Below are 24,549 nucleotides of genomic sequence, written 5' to 3' on the forward strand. Positions count from 1 at the left end.
AGGGAGTTTTCTGCACAAGCAGAGCATCAACTCCAATCCAGCCTGCTGCATAATATATATCCATAACATATATCCTATTAAAAAAAAAAACCATAGTAGAATCTAGAAAAAAAATCTTGGGTTTATTGGCCAAGAGTTGTATGGAAGCATTTCCCATTTCCTCTAAATGTTGGGTGCACTTCGCAATACAGTCTGAAAGGCCCAAGATTTTAGATTACTGTTGTAAAGGGATGGAGCAGAGAGAGCCACAGAGGGGAGATGGAGCCAAAAGTTGTTGGGAAGGAATGCCATGGTCTTGCCTGGGAGCATGTGTCTGGATATTATTTGTTTAATTAATCCAATTCTGGCCAATTCAGGAAAGCTTTCTTGGTCACTGAAGTTGATATTTAATATTAGAGATCCAAATGCAGACAACAAATTGTCTTGAGCCAACTACAGTATTGATCCTTTCTTTGCATATCACCTGAGGATTGTGAAAGAAAAAAAAATGGGATAACACATTTCCTCTTTGAATGCTTCAAGATATGTGAAAGAGCACTTTAAGTGAAAAGACTGCATCCCTGATGGTAACTTAGCACAATGGAGTGACCTGCTTCCTGGTCAAGATCTTCTGCTGAACAATCCTTACACTTGGTTCATACATTGCACAAAGCCATAATGTAATTTGCAAACTATGTCTTCATGAAAGGTGTGAACCAGCCGTTGAGGATATAGCCAATATGTAAATGTATGTATGTACACACACATGCATACATATACATGCTATCTATCTAGTGGCCACATGGCTTTTTGTTATTTCTGCCCAAATTGTCCACTGACAACAATTTTAATAAGAAATTGACTGTGTAGGAAAGTTATGGTTCACCAGTCAGACTCCCCAAAGTATAATCTGAAAGAACAAAAGTATTGAGCTTTAGCAACCCATGGATCTTGCCAAAACTTAGGATCAAGATAGCTCTCATGTGAATGCAATAAACACACAATGTTTGCTTGATGTAAAGAGCAGCTCAAAGAAATCCAAGGGATGGTTGCTATTTACCTGTGAAGGTCTGCCCCTCTTCCCCCAAATTTCTCTGCTGGTTCCTAATTGCAAGGGAAGGGGAACTCCTTTGATCAGCTTTGGAGAGAGAAATAGGCCATTTGTGTAGTGACTGCTGGTAGTTTTAACAGAAGATGAACTTAGTAACCTTTAATGTGAGTTATGGCACTTTCAGTTCTCAAGAACAGAGGAAAAAAGTGAATAAAGGAAAGATCTCAGCACTGTTCAGATGGTTCCAAATGGTTCTTTTTCTGCATATGGAAAAATGATTGGGTGTCATAAGAGCATCACAAATGGAAGACCCGTAGTCCTATTCTAAACTGAGGGGAGACAGGTGAGCAGTCCCGGGTTCTTCCGCGTCGGAGTATGGGTACATCTGAAAGAACCCGCCAACTCAAAAGATGCCGTCTCCGGGGGACCGGCAAAGCTCGCGGGGTCTGGGAGGCGGATTCGCGCTGCAGCCTTGGCGAAAGGGCTGTACGCCGAGAGTGACCCATTTGCACGCCAGCCTGCGAGAATCGGGTTTCCCGGAGGCGATGGGGGCGGCTATGCGGAGGAAGGTTACGCGCAGCGCCCAGGTGATGGAGAAAGGCGACCGCGAGGAGAACGCGGCGGTCTCCCGTCTCCGCCGGTGACAGGGGGCCGTTGCTGTGCGTAAGAGCGAGCGCGGGTCGGAGCGGCTGGCAGCCTCGGCGCCTGCTCGCCATCGCAGCCCCTCGTCAGCTGGTGCCCCGGGGAGCCGGCCAAGGGAGGCGACTCTGCCGGTCGCTTGTGCGCGGCCCTCTAGGATGAAGGGGAGGAGCCAGTGCCAATCCAGCACTGCTCTGTCCGCTCGCTTTGCGCGATGCACATCCTCCTCTTGCGGCTGGAAGCCTGAAGTGGGGGACGGTGAGAAACCGACGTGACCGCTTGGGGATTGGCGAGACCAGGACCCGGGCCCGGGGAAGGCAGAAGCGGAGGGCGTGCGATCGTGAGAAGCAGGGAGGGCGAGAGGATCGGGACGCGGCTGGGCGGAGAGGCGAGGCGAGGCGTGGCGGGCGGGGAGGGGGATCCGGTTGCAGGTGTTTTCGAGCAGGATCTCGACTGCCGTAAAGGAGACTGCGCTGGCTTGGCTGAAGGGAGGAGATTCCCCTAGGTTCCGGCTCGCTGGTGCCGCCGCTTCGGCCAGGAGCGCGGTTCCGGCTGGGCTGCTGCGGATCCGGAGCGCGGGTGACTAGGGGGCGCCACTCGCCTGCCCGAGCCGGTCCGCCTGTCCCAGCGGGGACTTGCTCGGGGAAGGAAGGCGGACGAGGACAGGAGCGCAAGCCGAGGATGTGGCGGTGGGATGCGCGGGTGACGAATCTCTTCAAGAGGAACCTTCAGCCCACGCTGACCTACTGGAGCGTCTTCTTCAGCTTCGGCCTGTGCATCGCCTTCCTGGGGCCCACCCTGCTCGACCTGCGCTGCCAGACCCAGAGCTCGCTGTCGCAGATCACCTGGGTCTTCTTCTCGCAGCAGTTCTGCCTGCTGGTCGGGAGCTGCTTGGGCGGCATTTTCAAGAGAACGTAAGCCAGCTCTTCCCGCTCCTGCTCGGTGGCTTTTGCTCTTCCCATCGGCAGCGCCTGCCTCTCGTTCCTCTGGGAGCGAGGATGCTGCTGGCCGGCCGAGGGAGGGAGGGAGGGAGGGAGGGAGGGCGCCCCTTTCTCTTTCGCCAACCGGGCGCCCTTTCAGCATCCAAGAAGGTGGTGTCGCCCGTCGCTTGCTGGGTGGGATGCATGCCAAGCTTTGCCCTGGAAATCAGTGCCTGGTTTCTCTGCTCATGCCTGTTAGTCATGCCATAAGGCTGGAACAGACCTGCCTGCTGCAGTTCCTGACCTTTTAACTTAGGGATCTTGGGCAAAGTTTGGAGCCTGTTGAAATCCATGCCTAATTCCTCATAAGTCCCAGCTGCAAGTTTGGGCATAAGTCAGGACTTATTTCTGGGTACAAGTGTGTTGGACTGAATCCAGCGAGCAAGGGAAATCATTTTCCTTTATAATGACTTGGCACTGTTTTAGCCCTGGTGCCTAAATACATAAGGAGGATGGGGAGAAACCAACTCTCTCGCTTGGACTGTGATAAATCAGGAAAAAGGGAACTCGGCTGTTGCTGGACTGCCAGACGTACGGTGCATTACTTGTTGGGAACACATTTTGATGTATGGACCAGGCCACCGTGGCTCACCCAGCAAACTATGGCTTAGCTTTATGGGTGTGAATGTAGCCTAGGTATTGTGGCAGAAACTGGATTTAATGGATGACTCAATCCAGAGGACATTTCTGGAGGGTGGGGTGGATGTGTGGGCAGATGAATCTGGAGGTGGCCTTTCGGATTCTGCCAGGCATCTAGCACAGTAGTGGGCAACACCTGTTCAGGGAGAACCTGGTTCCTGTGTCTTTAAGAGCAAGCTGTCACAGCAAAATTGAGCAGTCAGTCGCTGCGGCACATAGTTGTTTGTTCAAATGACAGATTAAAACAAAATAAGATTGAACAGATTGATTGAGATGCAGTCACAAGAGAAATGTAGAGTCCGTTATCTTAAAAGCAGTTAACCAAATGAATCTCCCTCTTAGAAAATGCTTCTTACACTGGCAATTGTCGATACAACACCCCTCCCCCACCACTTTTTCCCATTATATTGGTTTTGCTAGCTAAATTCCATTTTTTGCAAATTAGGTGAAGGTCTGGTTCCAAAAGCAATGTGTTTCTTGAATTATTTAAGAACATATCCTCCAATAACTTTCAGACAGCTCATCTAAATAGGATCAAAGTCATCCATCCAAATCTGAACAGGGGCCATGCAAAATGATCCTTATGTAACTACCAAGTACCTGGTCAGTTGAGAAATCCCATTCGTGCTGCAGGATGGCCTTCTTGCAGGGCCTACACGAGGAGCTCTTGGGTCTGCTCACGTGACATCATTGTGGTTATTTGAACTCTTTTGCCTGCATGGAGGTGGTTGCAGACTTTGGGAAACTGGAGCATATGGCAGGATCCCAGAAGGATTTACAGTGGGGAACCAGCAGAACTCAGCATGCCTGATGGACTTTGACATAGAAACCTCAGGCTGCAGAAATCCTGCTGAGAATTTCTCTTTGTAACCTAAGAGGTTTGTTGTAAAGGACTTGTTTTAATAACCTCAGTGTTCAAATTCAAGCTGTCTTCTTCTCTGAAAAGTTGGCAGTTAAACATCTAGTGGCCAATAAGCATTTAAGTTGATGTAGGGTAAAACAGATACAGTAAATACTCCATTTTCATACAGAGTTCCAGGATGAGATGATGTTATGTTTTTTAAATCATTGATGAACCATCAGTAAGGGAATAATCCCTATAAAGCAGAAAATATTATGAGTAATTCCCCCTATCCCACTCCCAAATTACACCTTATAATTGCTGCTGAATATTAATTATAGTCTTGATCCAGTTTGTTTTAGTTTCCCATTTTAACTTATGGTTAACATCTGTCATCTGATGTTTAATCTGGAAAAAGGTTTTTATCAGTCTAGGTATTTTAAGTCTAGGTGTTTTAAAGGTATTGTTGACTATACTTTAACAAACAGAAAGCTTTGATCAATCTTGCTTTAAAAACCAATTCCTTTAATTGATAGGATGTTTGGATATATAGTCTCATCATCAATGTATGCTTCGGAAGATTAAAATATATTTTTTGAATTAAGGCAAGCACACAAAATAGTCACATAACAGTGTTGTAAGCAAAGATACTCTTCCATTAGAACAATTCTGAATAGAATCAACTATACTAATTATTCTTTTCAACCTCATAATTATGGAGTCAAAAAGAATAGTCCTGTTTGAAATTTTAACTATTGGTATCCCCGAACATATATCTTCCTATATAATTATTTGGCTTCAGTTTTATAGTGTGACCTGACATTGTTCCATAAAATATTTAGAATAGAATTTTTATAAGCATATGATATACCTGGCCAAGATCATAGAGTAGCTGTCCTTTATTAACGAAAGAGGAATTGTGTATGGATTGGTTTGGATCATCTTGAGAAGAATATGGGATTACATTTTAGTTTCTAATCATCATCTTGGCAACATTGAGCAGTGTCTTACAGAAATCTTGGGTCTATTGTTGTCCAGCATCATTCTTTTAAGACATCTCTGTAATTTGGCTCTGACCAATGAACCATTAAAAGAAAAATGAAATCAAAATTAGGTTAAATGATTATGAAAATTAGAATGCTAAACCCTACTCTTTCCAGAAAGTTATATATATTGCTTGCATTATCTATAATAATAGAGCCTATTTAAGCATGGACTGAAAGAAGCTGCTTAGTCATTGTATTTTTTGTCATCAAAGTGAAATTCATTGGCAAATTGTTTCTTAAAGATTCAGTGGGCTAATAGTTGTTGATCAATATTGCATTTTTCCCAACAGTCCTAAGTATGTCCATTTTTGCTGATTAAGTATAACTCCCAGCATTCCCTTAAATGTAGTCTAAGAACTGGGACTGCAATTAACTTGTATACAGTGCAGCTAGTATGTCATAATGTGCAACTTTCTGGAACCTTGATTGAACTTGCAAGTACATTAGCTACTCTCTTTAAATTAATGTGTTTTGATCCTACAATGTACAGTATGTTTTCTGAGTTATGTAATATACTGCAGTTCCCAGTTTACTGGGGAAAAACTGAGACAAAGTCCCAGGTGGACAGCTGTTAATTAATACTGAATAATTCTGTTCTTGTCATTAGATGATCAAGTACATTTGGAAGGTGGAATGTTGATGGTTGTACTTAACACATTTGCGGAGGACTAATTGACCTAGGGAACAAAAGACTTTTGAATGCTCTTAGCCCCCCATAATGACATCCTTAATGCTCCCTCATCAGGGTCTTAGCAGTTTCCTTTCAATACAATATGAAAAATGATAGCTTGTCTCTGTACAGTGTTTGGAAAACACATGTTTCTCTAACTGCTGCTATCTTCCAGGATGTTATTTGAACTTAAGTAACATTTTTACATCGAAAAATTAATTTTCTAATCAAGTCCTAAAACTAAGATCTATTGACATGGGAACATAGTTGTCCAATATGTTATAGCTTTTTCCTTATCTGTTGACTCTTTCATACAACATTCTTAACTCAGTCTTCAGAGGTGATCGGTTATTATGTCATGGAATTATAGAAACTCAATTAAATGTCCCAGATAGTTAATTCAGAGAGAAATTAGTTTTATCCCCAGATAAATCAGGCTCTGTTTGGAACTAAAATAACTCCACTCATGCATCCACACTATGGACTACTTGAGAGTAACCTGTCCCAATCTTTGTGATTGAGACAAATTCTAGAGAAGCCTCTCAAACCTCTAGCGCCCCATCTTGCTTGTCTTTTCAGAGTACTCTCCTCTCCTCGCCTGCTCTGACCAGCCAGACCCAGCAAGAGGAAAAATGAATAGAAATTAGTATAGATGAGTAAAATTCCCCCCTGCCGCCCCCCCCCCCAGTCCTGCTGGCCCACAGTTTAATCTGCTTTCAGATTAGAAGCAGTAACATGTGAAAAAGCAAGCAACAGCCTCCAAGTCTCATTTGCAACAAGAGCTGGGACCTAGAAAATGGCTGCCAGGGCAACTAAGACACTCTGACTCGTGTAGTGAGAGGAGTTAATTTAGCAGGAATAGGGCTCCCTTGGTCAGCCAAGACACGTGAATGGGACCTCTGGATCCAAACCTCTTCCTGCAGCATGGCAGGCAATTCATTTCGCAATCTTTTCGCAGTCTGGGAGGCTGCTTGCTTATTTATTTATTTCTGGTCTCTGAGCGTCTCAAAGAACACAGCTGTGTTATGATGTCCCTGGAGGGGGCAGGATTAGAATTTTTAGCTCTTTTTAGGCTTCAGGGAATTTTATTTTTTAGTAAAATAGGTTTGTTAAGCCTACTGAAGTGTAACGCACATTCTTTTTTTTTTTAATTAGTATTATTTTTAAGGGAACAATCATTAAGAATATCAACTACTTGCTGCAGGATATTGGTGGTGCATTTTGGGGGTAGGCAAGAGGGGACGGAGGTTCCAAGGGCAATGCAAATGAGACTGAGGTCTGCGTGCAGCTCATGGGTTGCCCATTCATAGTCTAGAAATTGCTCCCTATTTTGCGTTTTGTTTGGATCTGAGTCTGAACCCTGGAAGAGTTGTTCTCTATCTGTGTGGACAGTACTGAGCTGGATGGACTTCCTTCTTCTATTTGGTAGGGCAGAAACATGGGTCTCCTAGTCCTGGTGGTTATATAATACCCTTAACAGCTGACTTTTCAACTTTTGCTTGAATGAATGAAAATCCTCTACTTCAGTAACATAATTGAGTACTGCGTGCTTGGTCTTGGATATGCTAGACCTGGAAGGGGCTTTCATGGTCCTTTCCAACTAGGAGCAGACACCTACATTTCAATATGCTACCTTCAGAAGGGCCAAGAAAAAGTCAGTAGGGTCAGAAGGGGAAAATGAGCAGGGCATAAAAAAAAGTAGAGAGCACAAATTTATATTAAATAAAGTAAATCAATTAATAAAATAAAATAATTGTTCACCTGGCTGTTGGCCAGTCAGATGATCTGAAAAAGCACCCTTTAGATATGTGATGAATGTCTTTACTGCAGTAGACACTGTGTCCAGGTTTTTCCAAGTGCCAAGCTTCTCAGTTGTATCTACTTTAATAATGATTTTACCAGTTTGATAACTGTTTATGATTTGTTATTTTTATTCTCAGTGCCCTATGAATGGAGAAGAAGGATGTTGTCATTCTTAAACATGCTTTAACCATGTTTTGTTGACCAAACCTTTGTAGACTGGTTCACACACAATGCTAGCCCATAAACCATGATTTTCAGCCACAGTGACTGAGCTCACATGTCACACTAAGCAAATAACATGATGGTTTAATGCTCCATGAGAATGCAGCCATTGTTTCCCTTTTTTTTTTTTTTTTTTTTTGCGGTGTCACCAGTTTCAGTAGCAAATGAAGAGAAGTCTTTGGAGCCCAGGTCAAACATTTTGGGCTTCCTAAGTATGGGCTTAAGGAAGTTGTATGAAGTATGTTGTTTCCAAAGCTTCTTTCTCCCTCTATAATAAAAATGAAATCCAGGCAAAGACTATTAAGTCTTTGGATCCTTCTCCCAAGCAGATTAGCAAATCAAGTCAGTTTGTGTTAAAATCTGCTCTGAAGTGCTGTGCCTCAAAAAGGATCAGTCCATTGTTTAAATTACTGCAAATGAGCATACTTGAATGCTTGGGTTAATATAAGAAAATCTCCTTCTTACTATATTTGGAAAGAGAATTGCAGTTACCCCTTGCTGGAGATGTACTGCTGGAAGACACACCCTTAAACTAACAGCTGCAGACCCCAAGTGCTCACAGAGTATCAGTCTCCTATCATGGAAATTTTGGCTTGCACTCCATGTGATGCTTAGATCATCCAAAAAGATTCCATTATTTTTATTGGCATCCTTGTTTTGACCCATCAGGAATTTAGAATTTACACTTCTCTTGGAGGATATGAGATCTCAGAAGAATGTGAAAGAAACTCATCTTAAATTCATGACTCTCTAGAAGTGTGCTGGGGTTGCAGGGGGGTGGGGGGAGATAGTCAAAGATGATGAGATGTATCACAAGACTTGGCAGTACTGTATATCCATTTTGTTCTTGCAAACAACAATTTTCCTAAAAGCAAGGCATAATGCTTTTAAACTCACTCTGTCCATTAGATTTAGTATGCCATCCTTTTACAATTAAGCACATTCATAGATTTCAATACACATTGCTTTCTGTATTACAAGTCCTTAATACTTTGTTGAAATTATAAGGAAGTATACAGTAGGCTTATTTTTGTTTTTTGATCAAACAAGGAAACCAAGTTCTTGTTAATCTGTATCTTCCCCTGGGCTAATGCCTTATTAATGGTTCTGAGGATGGAAGTTAGAGAGTGATATTAGGGAAATACTTGTATTAGGCCAACTACTCCCAATTTTACAGTCAGAATTTGCAGTCAGAAGAAACATACAGGCCACACATTTCTTTAAACCATGAAGTAATTTGTTTTTGACTTCACGTATTGTTGAACTCTGCCATTGTGGTTTTTAAACCATGATTTATGACTTAACATTCATCTGGGAACTCAGACATAGTAGCTTAAACAGATTCCAGCAAGGCTTGATTCTTGGTACATGCACGGACAAATGCATAGCTCTTCTAAGAATGGCCCTGTAATTTCTTGATATGACAAACCAAGTCTCTAGCCCAGTGTTGTCCAAACTTAGCCATTTTAAGATGAGTGGACTTCAACTCCCAGAATTCTGGGAGTTGAAGTCCACTCATCTTAAAGTGGCCAAGTTTGGACAACACTGCTCTAGCCATACAGTCATGCTCCATATTTGTCAGCTGAGTGACTGCCTCTTCCATGCAGCTTAATCAACAAACCACATTTGATTGTGATCGGGGTGCTTGGCAACTAGCTCACACTTACGACGGTTGCAGCATCCCACAATTGCTTGATTGCCATTTGCAACCTTCCCTGCTGGCTTTCCCACAAAATCAGTGAGGAAGCTGGCAGGGAAGGTTGCAAGTCACTGGGATAAGTCTCCCTCACCTGCATACCCTTCCCCAGCCCCTCTGCACTTGTGCCACCCTGGCTAGTTGTGCACGCTCCCTGACCCTTGCTACACTTCCCTTGCACACTCACACCCCCCGTGCACCCCCCCGACCCTCGCCATGCCTCCCTTTCACGCTCACGCACCCTCACACTGACTTGGTTGTGGGAAGCTGGCACGAAGTTGCCTTGACCGTAGAATTCTTTTAATGACGGCAACTGGGGCTGCAGGGATTGCTGTCGCTAAGCGATGAGGTCACGCTTTATGACTGCATTGCTTAGTGATGGAAATTCCGGTCCCAGGTACTGTCATAAGTCGAGGACTGCCTGTATGTGAATCCAGCCACTGAGTAGGGAGATTCCTGAGTAAGGAAATCCTGAAAATATTTGCATTTCTCTCTATATATTGGGCCTGGTGCTCTAGCTATTGTCTGTCTGTTCCCCACATTTTAAAATAAATTCACATATGCACACAATGGCTGGGTTTGCATTATACATAGATCATAAAATGTGATCACAGAAGCTGTGAATCCCTAGTGTATGTGTCATTGGCTGGCTGGGGAATTCTGGGAGTTGAAGTCCACACATCTTAAAGTTGGTAAGTTTGAAAAACACTGGTTTAGCATAATATGTAACAGAGTGTTTGTGTCATTGCCATTCTGTGTTTTTTCCCTTCTGAAGTGCTCCTTCCAGCTTCAGCCTTTTCCCATTTCACACTTTAGGCTTTTATTAAAAACTGGTTGATATTTTTTCTCACCATTGGATCTCCCACTATCTAAAAAAGATGGTGCAGGTGTTGAATCCACCCAGGATGTTTTAGAATTATTGCAGTTGTTTAATTTAGTTCTGTTCCTTCCTAAATTTCAAAGCATATTTTTGTGCAGGTCTTTGAAAAGGTTTAGGTTTTGTTCTATTTATGAAAGTGCCAATTTTTGTTCAGCTGTCTGGATGGTTTTTTCAGAACATACAGGTGTTATTACCATTGTTGGATACAGACTCTGTGGAAGAACCCTTTTAGAGAAGACCTAACGCCTGTCAGTTTCAAGGCTCAGTTTCTGAGATGCCAACTGCATGCCTCTGACAAGCAAGCAGGATAGTCTTGTTTCTCCCACACACCTATGGTCCAAAAGGATAATATACATGAATGTGAAGGCTACAATTAGAATGGATTATAGTGTTCTATTGTTTTCAAACATTCCATTTAGAAAGAGTTACCTACCTTCCTCTTCTGGGAAGTCTACATTAGGGATTATTTAGGGCAGGGGTTCTCAACCTTTTTTTGCTCATAGCTTCTTCTGAGTCTCGTTTACCACTCTGACCACCCCGTTGCTGTAAGGGGGTGAATTGTAAACTGTAGCAATTTTCAATATTTTTGCCGTTCAAGTTAGCAGAGAGAATGAGATGTGAGAATTATGGCAAATTGATCATACGACCGGCAGTTAAGTTTGAATAGCCCCCTCAGAAACTTACTATGACATCCTAGAAATTTGGCATGGTCCCCTAGGGGGGCCAAATGGCCCACATTGAGAACCACTGATTTAGGGACTCTTCAGTTGGACCCAGCTCCTCATGACTGTATGGACAAATGCTCACCATCTCAACCTATTTCTAGTACTAGCTTTTAGCTCTTCCAAAGGTGATTCTGTAATTCTTTGATACCATCCATCTACCTTATCAGTTATCTTTCCTTTCTTTTACTTCTCTCATACTTAGGAAGCATAGTAATTTTCTTTTTGTCTGTCATTGATCTGCATCACATGCCTGCTTGCATATCATCATATTCTCAAGGGAATAGGAAGTCATTATTTGCTTCAGGATTGATTGACTGGTTTTTCTTGCCGCCCACAGTATTCTTAGCAACCATCACCAGATCCATGCTAAAAGCATTTTGAAGACCATTTATGCTATCTGTGTGTGTGTTAGGGGTGGGGAAATTCTTTTAACAAAAAATCAAATTTACATTTCAGTTTGAAGTATGTGCTTTATATTTACAGTACAGCCAAGAGAAACAGATGAAGTTGATTTTGTGGTATGTGTGAAAATGTCTGTAGTCCTGTGTCTCTCTTAGGCCTGATTCAAAGCCATACTGGGAAATGTCAGTGAGACATTGTACCCTCTGCAATGGTTAGATTATGCAATGCAGGTCCCTGTGTACAAGGACTCTTGGCTACTTCTTTCTGTATCTGCATATTTACTGATAGTTACTTCTACTTCTGCTTTCTGGCTGGTTCCTTCTTTGAAGTTGTTGCCCAATATCAACCTCATTTTATTTTGATAAGGGTTGAAAGCATTAGCTAACAGATGAAGTTTTTATCTACCACTGGTTTCTTATGTAGATAGGAGGCTGCCTTACATTGAATTTGTCTACTCGTCCACGTGGTTAAATTCTGCTGATATTAGGTGGTAGCAATGGTAGAGTTTAAAGCAAAGGACTTTCTTGGCCCTACCAGGAGATCCTGGGGACTGAACATGGGATCGTCTGCATTCAGAGCATGGCATTCCAGTAGCATATGGCCCTTCTGTGTTGCAGGAAGAGTGTGGCCTCTTTGCACAAGACATTTAACAATGTAAATTAGCAATCTAGTGGCTGCATTCGCATAATATGCTAAGCTTGATTAGTTTTATTTTTAAATGTTTATTATAAAGTTTCTTTATGTTACATTACACACAAGTTTCTACAATAAACAATTCTATTATATTAGACCAATTACCATATATAATTGTGTATAAAGCCATTTGTGCATAAGCTGACCCTCAAATTTTTAACCAAAATACCGTGAAAAACGTCCCACCTACAGGTATGTTGACCCACATTTTTCATGGTATTTTGGTTAAAAGTTTGAGGGTCAGATTATCCATGGGTGGGCTTATATGCGAGTACATACACAAAATATGGGACTTTAAAAAATACCTTTAAAAAAGTATTACTGTATATAGTTGCAGATAAGCCCATTTGCAGATAAGCCAAACCTGATTTTTTAAGTGCATTTTGGCACCTAAAATTCTCAGCTTATCCGCAAGTATACATCTTCTACACAACCTGAAGGTTACAGGTAGTCCTCATTGAATGACTACTCGTTCATCAACAGTTTGAAGTTATAACAGTGCTGAACAAGGAGATTTTCAATGGGTCCTCATCACTGCAGCCATCGCAGCATCCTCAGGGTCATGTGATTGCAATTTGATGCTTGGCAACCAGCTCACAAATACGATGGTCACAGTGTCCCGCAGTCATGTGATCGTTATTTGCAACCTTCACTGCTGACTTCTGACAAGCAAAGTCAATGGGAAAGCTGGCAGGAGGTCACAAATGGTGCTCATGCAACCATGGGATGCTGTGATCACATAGGATTCACTTAACAATAGCACCTGGAACTGCCTTAACTGCCATTATAAGTCGGTGCAGTCACATGATGTCGCACTTTATGACTGCATCACTTAGCGACAGCTGCTGGTCCCAGTTATCATCATTAAGCAAGGGCTACCTGTATTCCTTTGGTCATTTACGAAACAGATAAAATACTGCCAGTCCCAGTAAAATAATGAATTCCCACTTCGTTTTGTAAACTTGTGAATTTTATCAGAGATTTCTCTATCAGGACAAATCTTATCAAACTATTTTTCAAATGAAGTTCCATCCAGATATTTCCATTGGTGGCCAAGTATGAATACATTTTTGGCATTATACCTTTGGGTTATACAACATAATTAATAATTTCTCCAAATTGGACAGTGGATGATCACCCTCTCGGTTCATAAAAATGAGTTTACCTGAAACCAAAGTAGCCATGGCACTTTACAGCTTAATTATTGCTATACTTACTTCTTTCTGTAAGTTATTGAATCTTTATAAAAGGCCATTATTCTATGGATCTCTTTCCACAATTTCAGGTGTGCTATTATATCCTGATTAAAAATCCCAGGAATATAATTTAAGGATTGCACAGAATAAGTACAAAATAAGACCTCCTCCGCAATGGATCATAAGTGAATTAATGATTTAATTCCTTCATTTTATAAAGATCATTTTGGAGGACAAAGATGGAGCTTAGATGTTTATCCAAATATTGAATAGTTACAATTTTTGTCCACTGTTTTATCAAATCTTCCAGAATAAATTAAACACTATGGCCTAGTTGTGCTGCTTGATAATATAGGTTCAAGTAAGTTATCCTCCATTTTCCTATATTCTGAGATGTATAGAAAATATTTCTATTCTCAATTTTGATAAATCATCCAAATATTTCCATTTTTCTTACAAAATTGTTAGAATCTTATCTATTGTGCTGGTCTGGAATAAAAAATATTGATAAATACTCTGGAATTAAAATAACTTTATATCTTTTTAGACTATATGGTTTTTCATTTTTCAAATATTTAGAAAACTCAATTATTTCTGATTGCTGAAAGGCACATCTAAAATTGAAGTATCCTCTCTCGATAGTTCTGGCAATTTCAGTTTAGCTAATTAATTATTAACATCCTCTAATGCTGGGTTGTTTGATATATCTAACTCTTTTTAAAAATTCAGAAATTCAACATTAATTCAGCCTGCATCAACAATGATTTATTCTTTAGAATTTTGTATTGATTGAAAGTATCTTTATTGTTTTTCAGTGCTTTTTCAGTCTGTTTGCTAACCATTTTGAATTCTTGATGTCAAATTCATGTTTTTTCTTTAAAATTAAAAATTGTGCTATGATTTTATTAACTCTAAAATGTCCAGTTCTTTTCTTTTTCCTTCTAATAGTTTATATATTTTGAGATTCTGATTCACTGTATTTTACCAATAAATGGTATATTTCAAGATCTAATTTCCTTAACTAATAAGAATTCTCTTTTTAATTAAGCTCATCTGGTTTATGCACTTTTCTCCTCTTGCTGCTTTCATAGCTTCCCACTTTATTTTTAAAAATGTTTTCTTGCATGATTTTCTTTTTAAAAATTACTTAAGGATGATTATAAATTTTCTTTTGATGATTGATTGAAAATTAATGTAGGATTAAATTGCCAAAATAGGTAAAGGAGATACACTTATCTAACTTCAACTCTAAATTAGTGGGTATAATCTGTGATATGTTCAGGGGTGAATGGGTTTTGCTTAATTTGAGTTAGTAAAGATTTAGATATCCTATACGCTATGTAGCATATTTTTAAGTAGGACCTATGCCTATTTGAGTAATATGTAAAGCTATTTGATTGGGGATTCCTAATCTCACATGCTTAATCATTTACTTTGCATAATTTTCAACAATTGTTTATATAATGAATATTTAACTTACCATTTCCATTTTCTCCTGCTTAATACCTGCATTTATATTTAGGATCCCTCCTAATATCAGATTTTCCATACCAATCTTAATAATTGTTCCATTAGCTTCTGTAGAAATTGTATCTGCCCTTGATTCAGAGAATATGTTAAAGCAAATGTAACCAGTTTATTGTCCAATTTCCCTTTAACAAAAATAAAACTCCGAGGCCTTTCCCTTACTTTTAAAATTAAACTAGCTTTAAATAGAATTTCAACCCCTAAATAATTTGTTCCTGCTGCAAAATATTGTTTATCAAAACATTTTTTCTTCTAGACCTCCTGTTTTGTATGTTTCTTGTAGCTATCTTATTTCCCATATAGTATATGCTGCTAAATTTTTTCAGCTCAGATCATTCTGATATTTGTGTTTCAGTATCCATAGGAACCCCTAAATGAGTTAATAAAAAAGGGGGGGGGAGGGTTTTGTGTGAATGTCTTCCATGTTATTTTCCAGTATGGCTTCTTGTGATCCCAAGGCCTCCAGGGGATATTGATCTACAGTATACTAAGCAAATAGCCTGAAAAAATCTGCCAATCCTAAAGAGCTTCTGAAGTTCCCAATTATTTGGAACTTTGAGGTGGACTCTTAAGAGAAGAGGAGAGTGGAATTGTGGATACAATAATAAGCAAACTATTCCTCCATCCTCCTCATGGCCAGGCCCAGGAGATTGATGTGCTGATATATATAAAAAAGTGGCTGCACTGGTTGCTGGCAGCGCATAACACAGTATTTTCATAATCTCTGAAATAGATGACAGCAATGTTTCCCATGCTGGCTGGGGGAATTCTGGGAGTTGAAGTCCACACATCTTAAAATCGCTGAGGTTGAGAAACACTGGATTAAAGGATGATATTTGTTTTTGTTTTTGTTTTACCTGCTTCTCCGCCATCTAAATCATATAGATGTTTATGTTGTCCTAAAGAACTCACAAATCACAATTAATGTTTAACTTCTCAACGTGTTCTGAGGCCAGCCGAGGGGAGAGGGTGGCAGTTCTTGTTCTACAAGGCTCATGCATAGAGTTCCCATCTTGGCACATGGCCCATCCCCAGTGGATCTGTTGTTAGCATCTGCATATTTATCCCCCAATGTGCTGTTTTTGTCTCCCAGAGGTGTTGCTTTTATAGCTCTGGGCCTGTTGCTGGCACATCACTAGCACTTAGCAGTTGTTTTTCGCTTGGTGCTCCTATTTTTATACGTATTTTTCATTCCTGTGTAAATCAGTACCAAGCTCCAATTTGTAGCTCAGTTGAACGTAATACAAGTCCTTTCGGAACCAGTTATTTATAAGAGGTTCTATATAACTGCTGTGTAGATCGCCATAGCTTCTTGCCACCTTTCTAGTATTCGATGTATCCTTTTGCATGTTTGCAATTTGATGGGAAGGATTCATTTTCCTCATACATCAGGATATTGATTTCATTATGTTGCACAGTCGTGTGTCAGATTCATAACCAGCATTAGTCAGTTAAAGCTAGGCATAATTCCACTGATGGACAAGAGAGGGAGTTAAACATATCCCTTTCAAATAGCACGTATGCAGCAAGTGGGAAACAGTTCTTGCGATCTTCATTATAGGCATCTTAGTCTGGTCCTATTGAGAAAATATCATAGCACATTGGCTGGGGATGACAGAAATGATAATTCAGCACACACATCTGGAGTGTAATGGGTTGGGAAAGGCTCTTTCTTTTAAAAATCATTTAAATATCACTGACTTCCAATGCATGTCATTACTGTAGTGAGCATATTGAATGAAATCACATTTTTATTTATTTATCTATTCATCTATTTAAATTTGTTAGAGCCACCCATCCTGGTAGACTCAGGGCATCTTAAAATGCAAAAAAGAATCAAATCAGTTTAAAACATACAAGAACACAGACAGCCTGGACTAAAACAACCTGCATAATAACAAAGAATCACAACAGGTACCAATAGAAGAGAATATGTGTAGCTCAGGGTTGAACTCTGGAGTCCTTGGGGTTCTCTGAGCTTGGTTGTTTTCTTGCAAACATTTCGTTACCCAGCTAGGTAACATCTTCAGTGCTAGAATGGAATGGGATTTGCTCTCTGTTTATATACAGTGGAATGCCCTGCCAGTGTTGGTGGGGGTGTGGGTTTTGTTTTGTTTTATTTTTTCCCTCTGGTTGTTCCTTGATTAGGGTATTGTTTATTGCTGATTGTATGTCTGTTGATAATCTTTATCTCTAAGCACCTGTTGATGGCTGCCTTGTCTGAATATTCCTGAATATTCCTGGAAGCTTGGTATTCAGACAAGGCAGCCATCAACAGGCACATAGAGATAAACAACATCTACACACTATTCAAAAGAGACAATAGAAAAGAAAACAAAAGACCAGAACATCTCCTCACCAGCAATCATCACCCAGATAAGCAGAGGTTAACACCAAGATTATCACCAGACATACAATCAGCAGTAAATAATACCCTAATCAAGGAACTACCAGAGGGAAAAAATAAAACAAAACAAAACCCACACTCACACCAACACTGGCAGGGCATGCCACTGTATATAAACAGACAGCAAACCCCATTCCATTCTAGCACTGAAGATGTTACCTAGCTGCGTAACAAAATGTTTGCAAGAAAACAACCAAGCTCAGAGAACCCCAAGGACTCCACAGTCACAACAGGGGCCTCACAACACATTAACCCCAGGACTGAGACCAAAGCCAGATCTTGAGGGCTTTTCACAACCCCAGGAGAGAGGGCACTGTCCATATCAGTTAATACCATGTTCAGTCAAAGATTCTGTATCAAAATACCTGAAAAAATCGTACAATTTTTACAATAGTGCTTTGAATGGCAGACCTATAGTACAACAACATGAGTAACTTGTGCCTTTTTTTCCCCATTTGGTCCAGGTTGGCACAGTCTCTGCTTGCTCTCTTTGCTTCATCCCTTGCTATTTCTGTGGTTTTTGCCATCATCCCTGTCTGTCACAATGTGGTGGTACTTGCGGTGGTCATGGCTGTGGCTGGGCTGGCCATGGGGTGTATCGACACACTTTCCAATATGCAGCTGGTGAAGATTTATCAGAAGGATTCAGCAGTCTTCCTGCAGGTGAGAAAGAAGCTAGTAGATGCTGGGCCCCTGACTTTGAATCCCTGTTTGTGTGCTTGCATCCCCCTGCTTTTCCATTGGTTCACAAATGTTCAAGGCTCCATTGTGCTTGCCATGAGCAGGTATGTTTTCCTCTGATGTTATGTCAAATATGAGGGTCCATATTCCTATGTAGGCTGAGTCCCTTCTTTATTTTTATGCTAGGGAGAAGGAAGGAAATTTTCACTTTGTGCTGAGCTTGGGTGGTATGTTTTCTTTGGAGTCAAAATCAGTGCAGTGAAGAGGAAGCCTCAGCCTTCTCAGTGCTTTCAAAAAAACAGGATTCTCCTAAATGCTATATTACGCAGCTAGAGCAAAATCTGTGGTTACAAATGGTAAGATGCTGCTGCGTCTGGGCATCTCTGGTCTTCCGTTATATCCCAAATGCTTGTATATTTTCTTTTCTCCACCCTCCATGTTGCATTTGAAATATATGTTTGTTTCCTTTCAGTTTCTATTGTAAGGCATTATCTCCATTTTATAGTTAGATACTTCAATCCAAGCTAGGACGTATCTGTCCAATACCTTCCTTCCCCCCAGATTAAAACCTGGATGCAAAACTAGAAGTAAAGGCACGTTGGCTTCAGACAGAAGCATGGTATAGCGCTAAAGAATCCTGCACATAATGAATGAATGTCAGTCATTTCAGTGGGAAGCCTATGTTGATCTTGCTTTCAGACCATTCAAGAGGACCAGCACATGTCCTACTGCCTGGAGAGCAATAGAACTGAGTGCACTATGTAAGCATATCCAAACCATAACACACAAAAAGTTCTTTGCAGATCGTATCAGAATTCATCCAATATCACATAGCTTCCTAAAATTATTTGTCACAGTAATAACTTGTTTCTGAACAAGTAAGTGCAGATGTAACTACTTCGTTGTGTTAGAATAATGGGTTCTTTTCTTCCTAGCGTTTTTCCAACATGTGCAGGGTCCGCTTTTTTTTCCCGGATCAACCAAATGTTGATCCATTGGTTATGATAGGAATTGACCAACCGGCTTGTCGTCCTAGCCTGACATCAGGGGCTAAGAAACAGTGACTGGCTCAAAGTCACCCAGCCGGCTTTTATGCCTAAGACGGGATGAGAACTCACAGTCTCCTGGTGTCTAGCCTGGAGCCTTAACCACTAGACCAAACTGGCTCTCTTGTGTTAGAATAAAGTACTGTATATACAATCCTTTATCAATATAAATTAATCTTTGGATCATTTTGCCAGTTTTGTGTTTTAGAGTACTTATCTGATCATAATCCCATTTCCTAAAACAGATACTTCCCTCTTTCTTGCACACCCCATTCAAACCATGAATGGGTTACACATGTTAAAGCTTATGTGTGGCTGGGGAATTCTATAATAACCATCTAGCTGTAATCCCATCTTCTGCTGTCAATAGACAGGGACATTTCATAACATTTTCTTGGAGGACTAGTGTTTGCTTAATCATAAACTAGCCATTAATCCTAGCTTGGGTGACATACCAGACTGTGGTTAAAGTAAGCTAATCTATAGTAAGCCATAGCTATAAACTGAGATTAAATCATTCTTACTCCATCACAATCTTGAGCTACTATCTAGTTTAGATGATATAATAAGCCAAACCCTAATATGGTTTGGCACGTTATATGAACACAGTCACACTGTTGGTTTGCATCACACCTGTGGTCAGCATCGTAATTGTGCTGGCTTATTCTCTGGTTCATCTGTGGTAGAGGAGATGTGTATATTTCTAGTCTCCCACAAACAAGTCACTAAGATCAAAATCCCAAGAGCACTTGGGTTGCGTATGAAATCTATTGCAGAATTAACTACATAGCACAGCCTTCTCCAGCCTGCCACCTTCCCCCCAGATGTATTTAACAATAAACTATTATTTTTTTCTGAGCCATAATTGATTGTGTCTGGCCAGATTTGTTACTGGCAATGTTGGGTGTCACAGGACTGAAAGCAGCTTTTCTCTTTGTCATTCTCTGTAGGCCCTTCATTTCTTTGTGGGCTTTGGTGCTCTGCTAAGCCCTCTGATAGCCGATCCTTTTCTGTCAGACACCAATTGCATCCTGGCAAATGGCACAGCCAGTGGTAGCAGCAACCTCCCTCACATTCGGAAGTCATTGGTCCCCCATCATCCTGGGAATCTGACACATTATGACCTACCCACAAAAGGACTGGTGGTGACACGAGTGTCTTATGCTTTCTGGATTATGGCTTTGATCAATGTAAGTATGGCCGTCTTCATAGCCAATTGTTCCGTGCATAATGTTCATATACATGTGGAGTTGTGGGTGCTCTCTGAGCTTGGTTGTTTGCTTGCAGATGTTTCATTACCCAACTAGGTAACATCATCAGTGCTAGTGAATGTGGGGTTTGCTCCCTGTTTAAATACAGTAGCCTGTTTATATACAGTAGCTGTAGACAATAGCTTATTGTAGCTTACAGTTTCCACACTAAGCAGAAACAACTGATTAAGTTTTTCCTGATCAGTACCACTTCAAGAAAGGGCTTGCTGGTTTGAACCTCCACTCTGTTTCTTTTCTTGACTCAGGCTGAAATCTGTTTGTTTCTTTGCAGACCCTCATCTTTTGTGTGTCTATTTCTTTTACTTTTACCAACCTTAATGGAACATACATGCTTACATCATATAGTGAGTACCACTCAGTTCAAGGGGACTTACTCCAAAGTTAGTGTACCACTGAGAATTTCAGTGGCATACCAAGGGCAAGGCAGCAAAGGTGGTCTGCCCCAGGGACAATGCATAATCTGGTAACTTGGAGGTGACAAGGAGGCTATCTGGAAGGTTGATGGCAGGTGTGGAGGCAGGTCACTGCTGCCAGTGCACCAGTCAGCTGTTTGGTGGTCAGTGGTGTGGTGTAGGAGGAAGGATGGATGGAGGAAGTGGGTGTTAAAAAATTATCTGGTCCGGGTGTTCCATATGCTAGGTATGGCACTGGAGAATTTCTTTGGGTGAGGGAAGTGTCTTTCAGAGGCTACTGTTCATTGTGAAGTAATGGAGGTTCTGTGCCTCAAGCCAACCCTGATTTCTCTCCCCCTATTCTGCTTTTTTAAAACAGATGCATGGAATTGAGTCATACATTTTACATCTGCCTAGTTTGCTGTTGGCCCAGTGTTAGATGCTATTGGTGGACTGATATATTTGCCCCTCTGAAAAATCACTCCTGTGTCTTAACACTGGAAAGCTGAGTTACCTGACAAGACTTTGTGGTCTGGCCAGAATGTTGAAAATCCCAGAGGCTAGTAAAGAAAGTATTAAATAAAAGACTATCTGGAAATCAAACCATAATTCCGAGCATATCAATATACCATAAAATAGACTTCTGATTTAATATTCAGGCTAGATTAAGAACCATGGGAAAAGATGTACACAGCAAAGAATTCTGTGGGCTATTTACATTAGATTTAAAAGACAAAGTCAACCCAGTCTGTCATCTGAGAGTGATTATTGGCAGCATATGTTAATCCCAGTCGCAGAGTGAGCCCATTAATATATTCTGCAAATATTACGTTCAGAAGTAAGTAGTAATAGATTCAGCTGTCCCAACGGTTAGAGTCTTATCCTTTTCTTCTTCCAGGCAGATTAATTGTTGAGTTTTAGTAAACTTTGAAGTGTGGCTTAATACCCCGCTTTGAATTCAGGACATTTTATACTGTGCAACCTTCACTGAGACCACATGTACACCTCTTATATAGCATATTCTTCACGGAGATCAAAAGACGTGGGTATCTCCCCCACATGCAGGTGCCCCCCCCCAATGCAGTGCTTTGAAGTATTGCTCCACTTCAATGAAGTTCAAGCAAAACACTCCCTTGAAACTGCTTTGCAAAGCACTGTGGCTACCTCACTTCTAAGTGATGCTGATGCTTTAAGACAGCGCTTCCCAAACCTGGATAAATTACCCAAAATTGGGTAAAAGTGGTTTTTCTTTGGGTAACAATACACAAACCCATTCACAACAGGGACATTTAAATTGACTTAAAGATTGCCACATGTACTAAAATATATTCAAAAATCTCCCAAAGTATTCCTATTAAGACAAAAATCGATGAAGTTGCCAATGGTAATTTGCTGAAATGACATAAAGATCATTCATTGATATTGTTTTTATAATACAGGTAGTCCTCAAGTTACGACCATTCGTTCAGCAACCATTCTAAGTTATGACGGTGCTGAAGGAAGGGACTTAGGACCAGTCCTCAAAGTTTTGGCTGCTGCAGTCACGTGAACAAAATTTGGGCGCATGGCAACCAGATCACACTTACGACCAGTTGCAGCGTCCCACAGTCACGTGATCACCATTTGAAACCTTCCCTGCCAACTTCCCACAAGCAAAGTCAATGGGGAAGCCAGCAGGGGAGGTCACAAGTCATTTGGGTAAGTTTATCCCACCCACCTTGGCCTTTTTCCTCACATATACGGTGCCCTCCTTCCCCCTTTCACTCGTATGCCAGTGCCCTCCTTCCCCCTTGAGTTTTGGGTAATGAAGGAAAAAGTTTGGGAAGCACTGCTTTAAGACCCTTTATTTTATTTTATTTATTTATGTATTTATTTATTTATCTATCAATCAATCAATCAAATTTATGGGCTGCCCATCTCACTATACAAGTGACTCTAGGCAGCTTACGCATAAAAAATAATAAAAATAATAAACAAATCTTTAAAAATATATATAAATACAGGGTTAAAAGACAAGGGAAGTGACATCAAATCAGCAACCACCCCCAGTGCTGGGAGCCCCCATTCGATCCCCATGCCAGGTGGCAGAGCCAGGTCTTCATTCTCTTCTGGAAAGCCAGGAGAGTGGGGGCCAGCCTCACCTCAGTGGGCAAGGTATGCCACAGGGCAGGGGCAATGGCAGAGAAGGCTCTCCTCCTCAACCCCACCAGCTGGAATTCTTTAGCTGACAGAGTCCGCAACATTTTTCCTGTACTTCCAGCTCCTTACAACTCCAGCAGTACTATCCAAGCTTTGACAAGTAATGAAGAAGGTGCTGTTTAACTCACAAAGAAGGAGGTGAATGGAACAGCCTTGTTAAAAGCTTTGGTATGACCGGCTGGAAAACACCCTCTTCATATTCTCTGGCATCCCCTTGCCAAGGCCCAAAGAGAATTCTGCCCATGTGCAATGAGCAGAAAAGATAGGGGGAGCTACAATGCAACACAGATGGTATTAATGCATAATGTATTACCTCTTTCCTTCAACAAAGAGAATCATGTCACTTCCATGGAGCAATCTCTTTATCAAAGTGAATCTAGGTTGTCTGCATAGGCCTAATGCAGATCATATTTTTCCTTCTCTTTCTCTAGTTCTGAACATCTGCACTGAATGATCAGGGTAATTTAACTAAATCTACCCTGTGCATTTCAGTCAGTAAAGGAGCTTTGTTTTCCTACAGGGGGGTGGGGAGGGCAGGGTTGTTGGGAAACGTGGAAAGGGAAGTATTAAATCTCCCTTCTCTCCCTGACTGCAACCCCAATTAAAATATATTGTGCTTAAATGTAAAGGAGGAAAATTGAAGTGACCACAGGCCATGCTATTATTGTAACATGCAAGTGAACCTCCAATAATTAAGATGGTGGGGCTTTTGATATTGTCCCAAATTGTCTGGGTTTGGTGTTTTTTTTGAATACCTTTTATGTTTTTGTATGTTTCAATACAATGAGATTTATGCAGTATTAATTAAGGATTATTGACATTATTGTTTAGATAACTCGGAAATAAAGAAAGGAAAAATAAGTATTTTATCAATATGAATTACAATTTAGGATGACTTTTTCAACCAAAACTGAGTATAACATTAAAAAAAGAAAACTGCTGCAGATTGCATCAAAATATTTGTTATACAGTAAGTTTCACTCTTGAGCTGATTACTTAGTGTTAAAGTCATCATTGTATTGTTACTTAATTTTTTTTACATATTATTAAAGGGAGAGAATAGATAAGCAGAGCAATTTTAACAAAAATTAAAATACCAAAAAAGGAAAAGGAAAAAGAACTTTTGAGTTTCTAGCTACCCCCTTTTTATTCATCTGCTGATTTACAGTGTTTGTAAACGTTTAGGCTCTCTTAGAAGCCAGACTATAAGTGATTATATTTGCCATGCTGTGTAATGTATTGTATATATGGGAACCATTCTTGCTTAAATTTGGTTAAAGTTCCATTATATATTAAACTAACAGTTTTGCCATTGCTGCATATTCTCCAAGTTTACGTTTCCAGTCAGATATTGTTGGAATTGTATTTTTCTTCCAGTGTGGGGCAAGATTTATTCTCGCTGCTGTAAACATATATCTGATTAAATTATGATATTTCTTACTGATTTTTTCTGAGATTATACCTAGTAGGAAAAGTTGTGATTTCATTTCAGATTTAAATCTCAGGGTTTTCTGCACTGTATTATATAGTGTATATCTTTCCAATACTTTTGGGGGTTTTTTTA

The 24,549-nt window shown here is 40.6% G+C and overlaps 1 protein-coding gene across 1 annotated transcript in view; it reads left to right on the top strand.

The window, feature by feature from the left end:
- Positions 1-1,845: 1,845 nt before the first annotated feature.
- The window catches only part of SLC60A1 (solute carrier family 60 member 1), a 39,302-nt gene continuing 16,598 nt past the window's right edge, over positions 1,846-24,549 (top strand). The window contains exons 1-3 of the mRNA XM_088154369.1: positions 1,846-2,583; positions 17,861-18,059; positions 20,074-20,313. Of these exons, the coding sequence (XP_088010495.1) occupies positions 2,351-2,583; positions 17,861-18,059; positions 20,074-20,313 (672 nt within the window). The 5' untranslated portion in view covers positions 1,846-2,350. The remainder of the gene's footprint in view (positions 2,584-17,860; positions 18,060-20,073; positions 20,314-24,549) is intronic.

The sequence above is a fragment of the Python bivittatus genome, unplaced genomic scaffold (assembly GCF_059951505.1).
Source record: "Python bivittatus isolate LINGU-HERP-01145 unplaced genomic scaffold, Pbiv_v1 ctg000700_np1212, whole genome shotgun sequence".
NCBI classification, from domain to species: Eukaryota; Metazoa; Chordata; class Lepidosauria; order Squamata; family Pythonidae; genus Python; species Python bivittatus.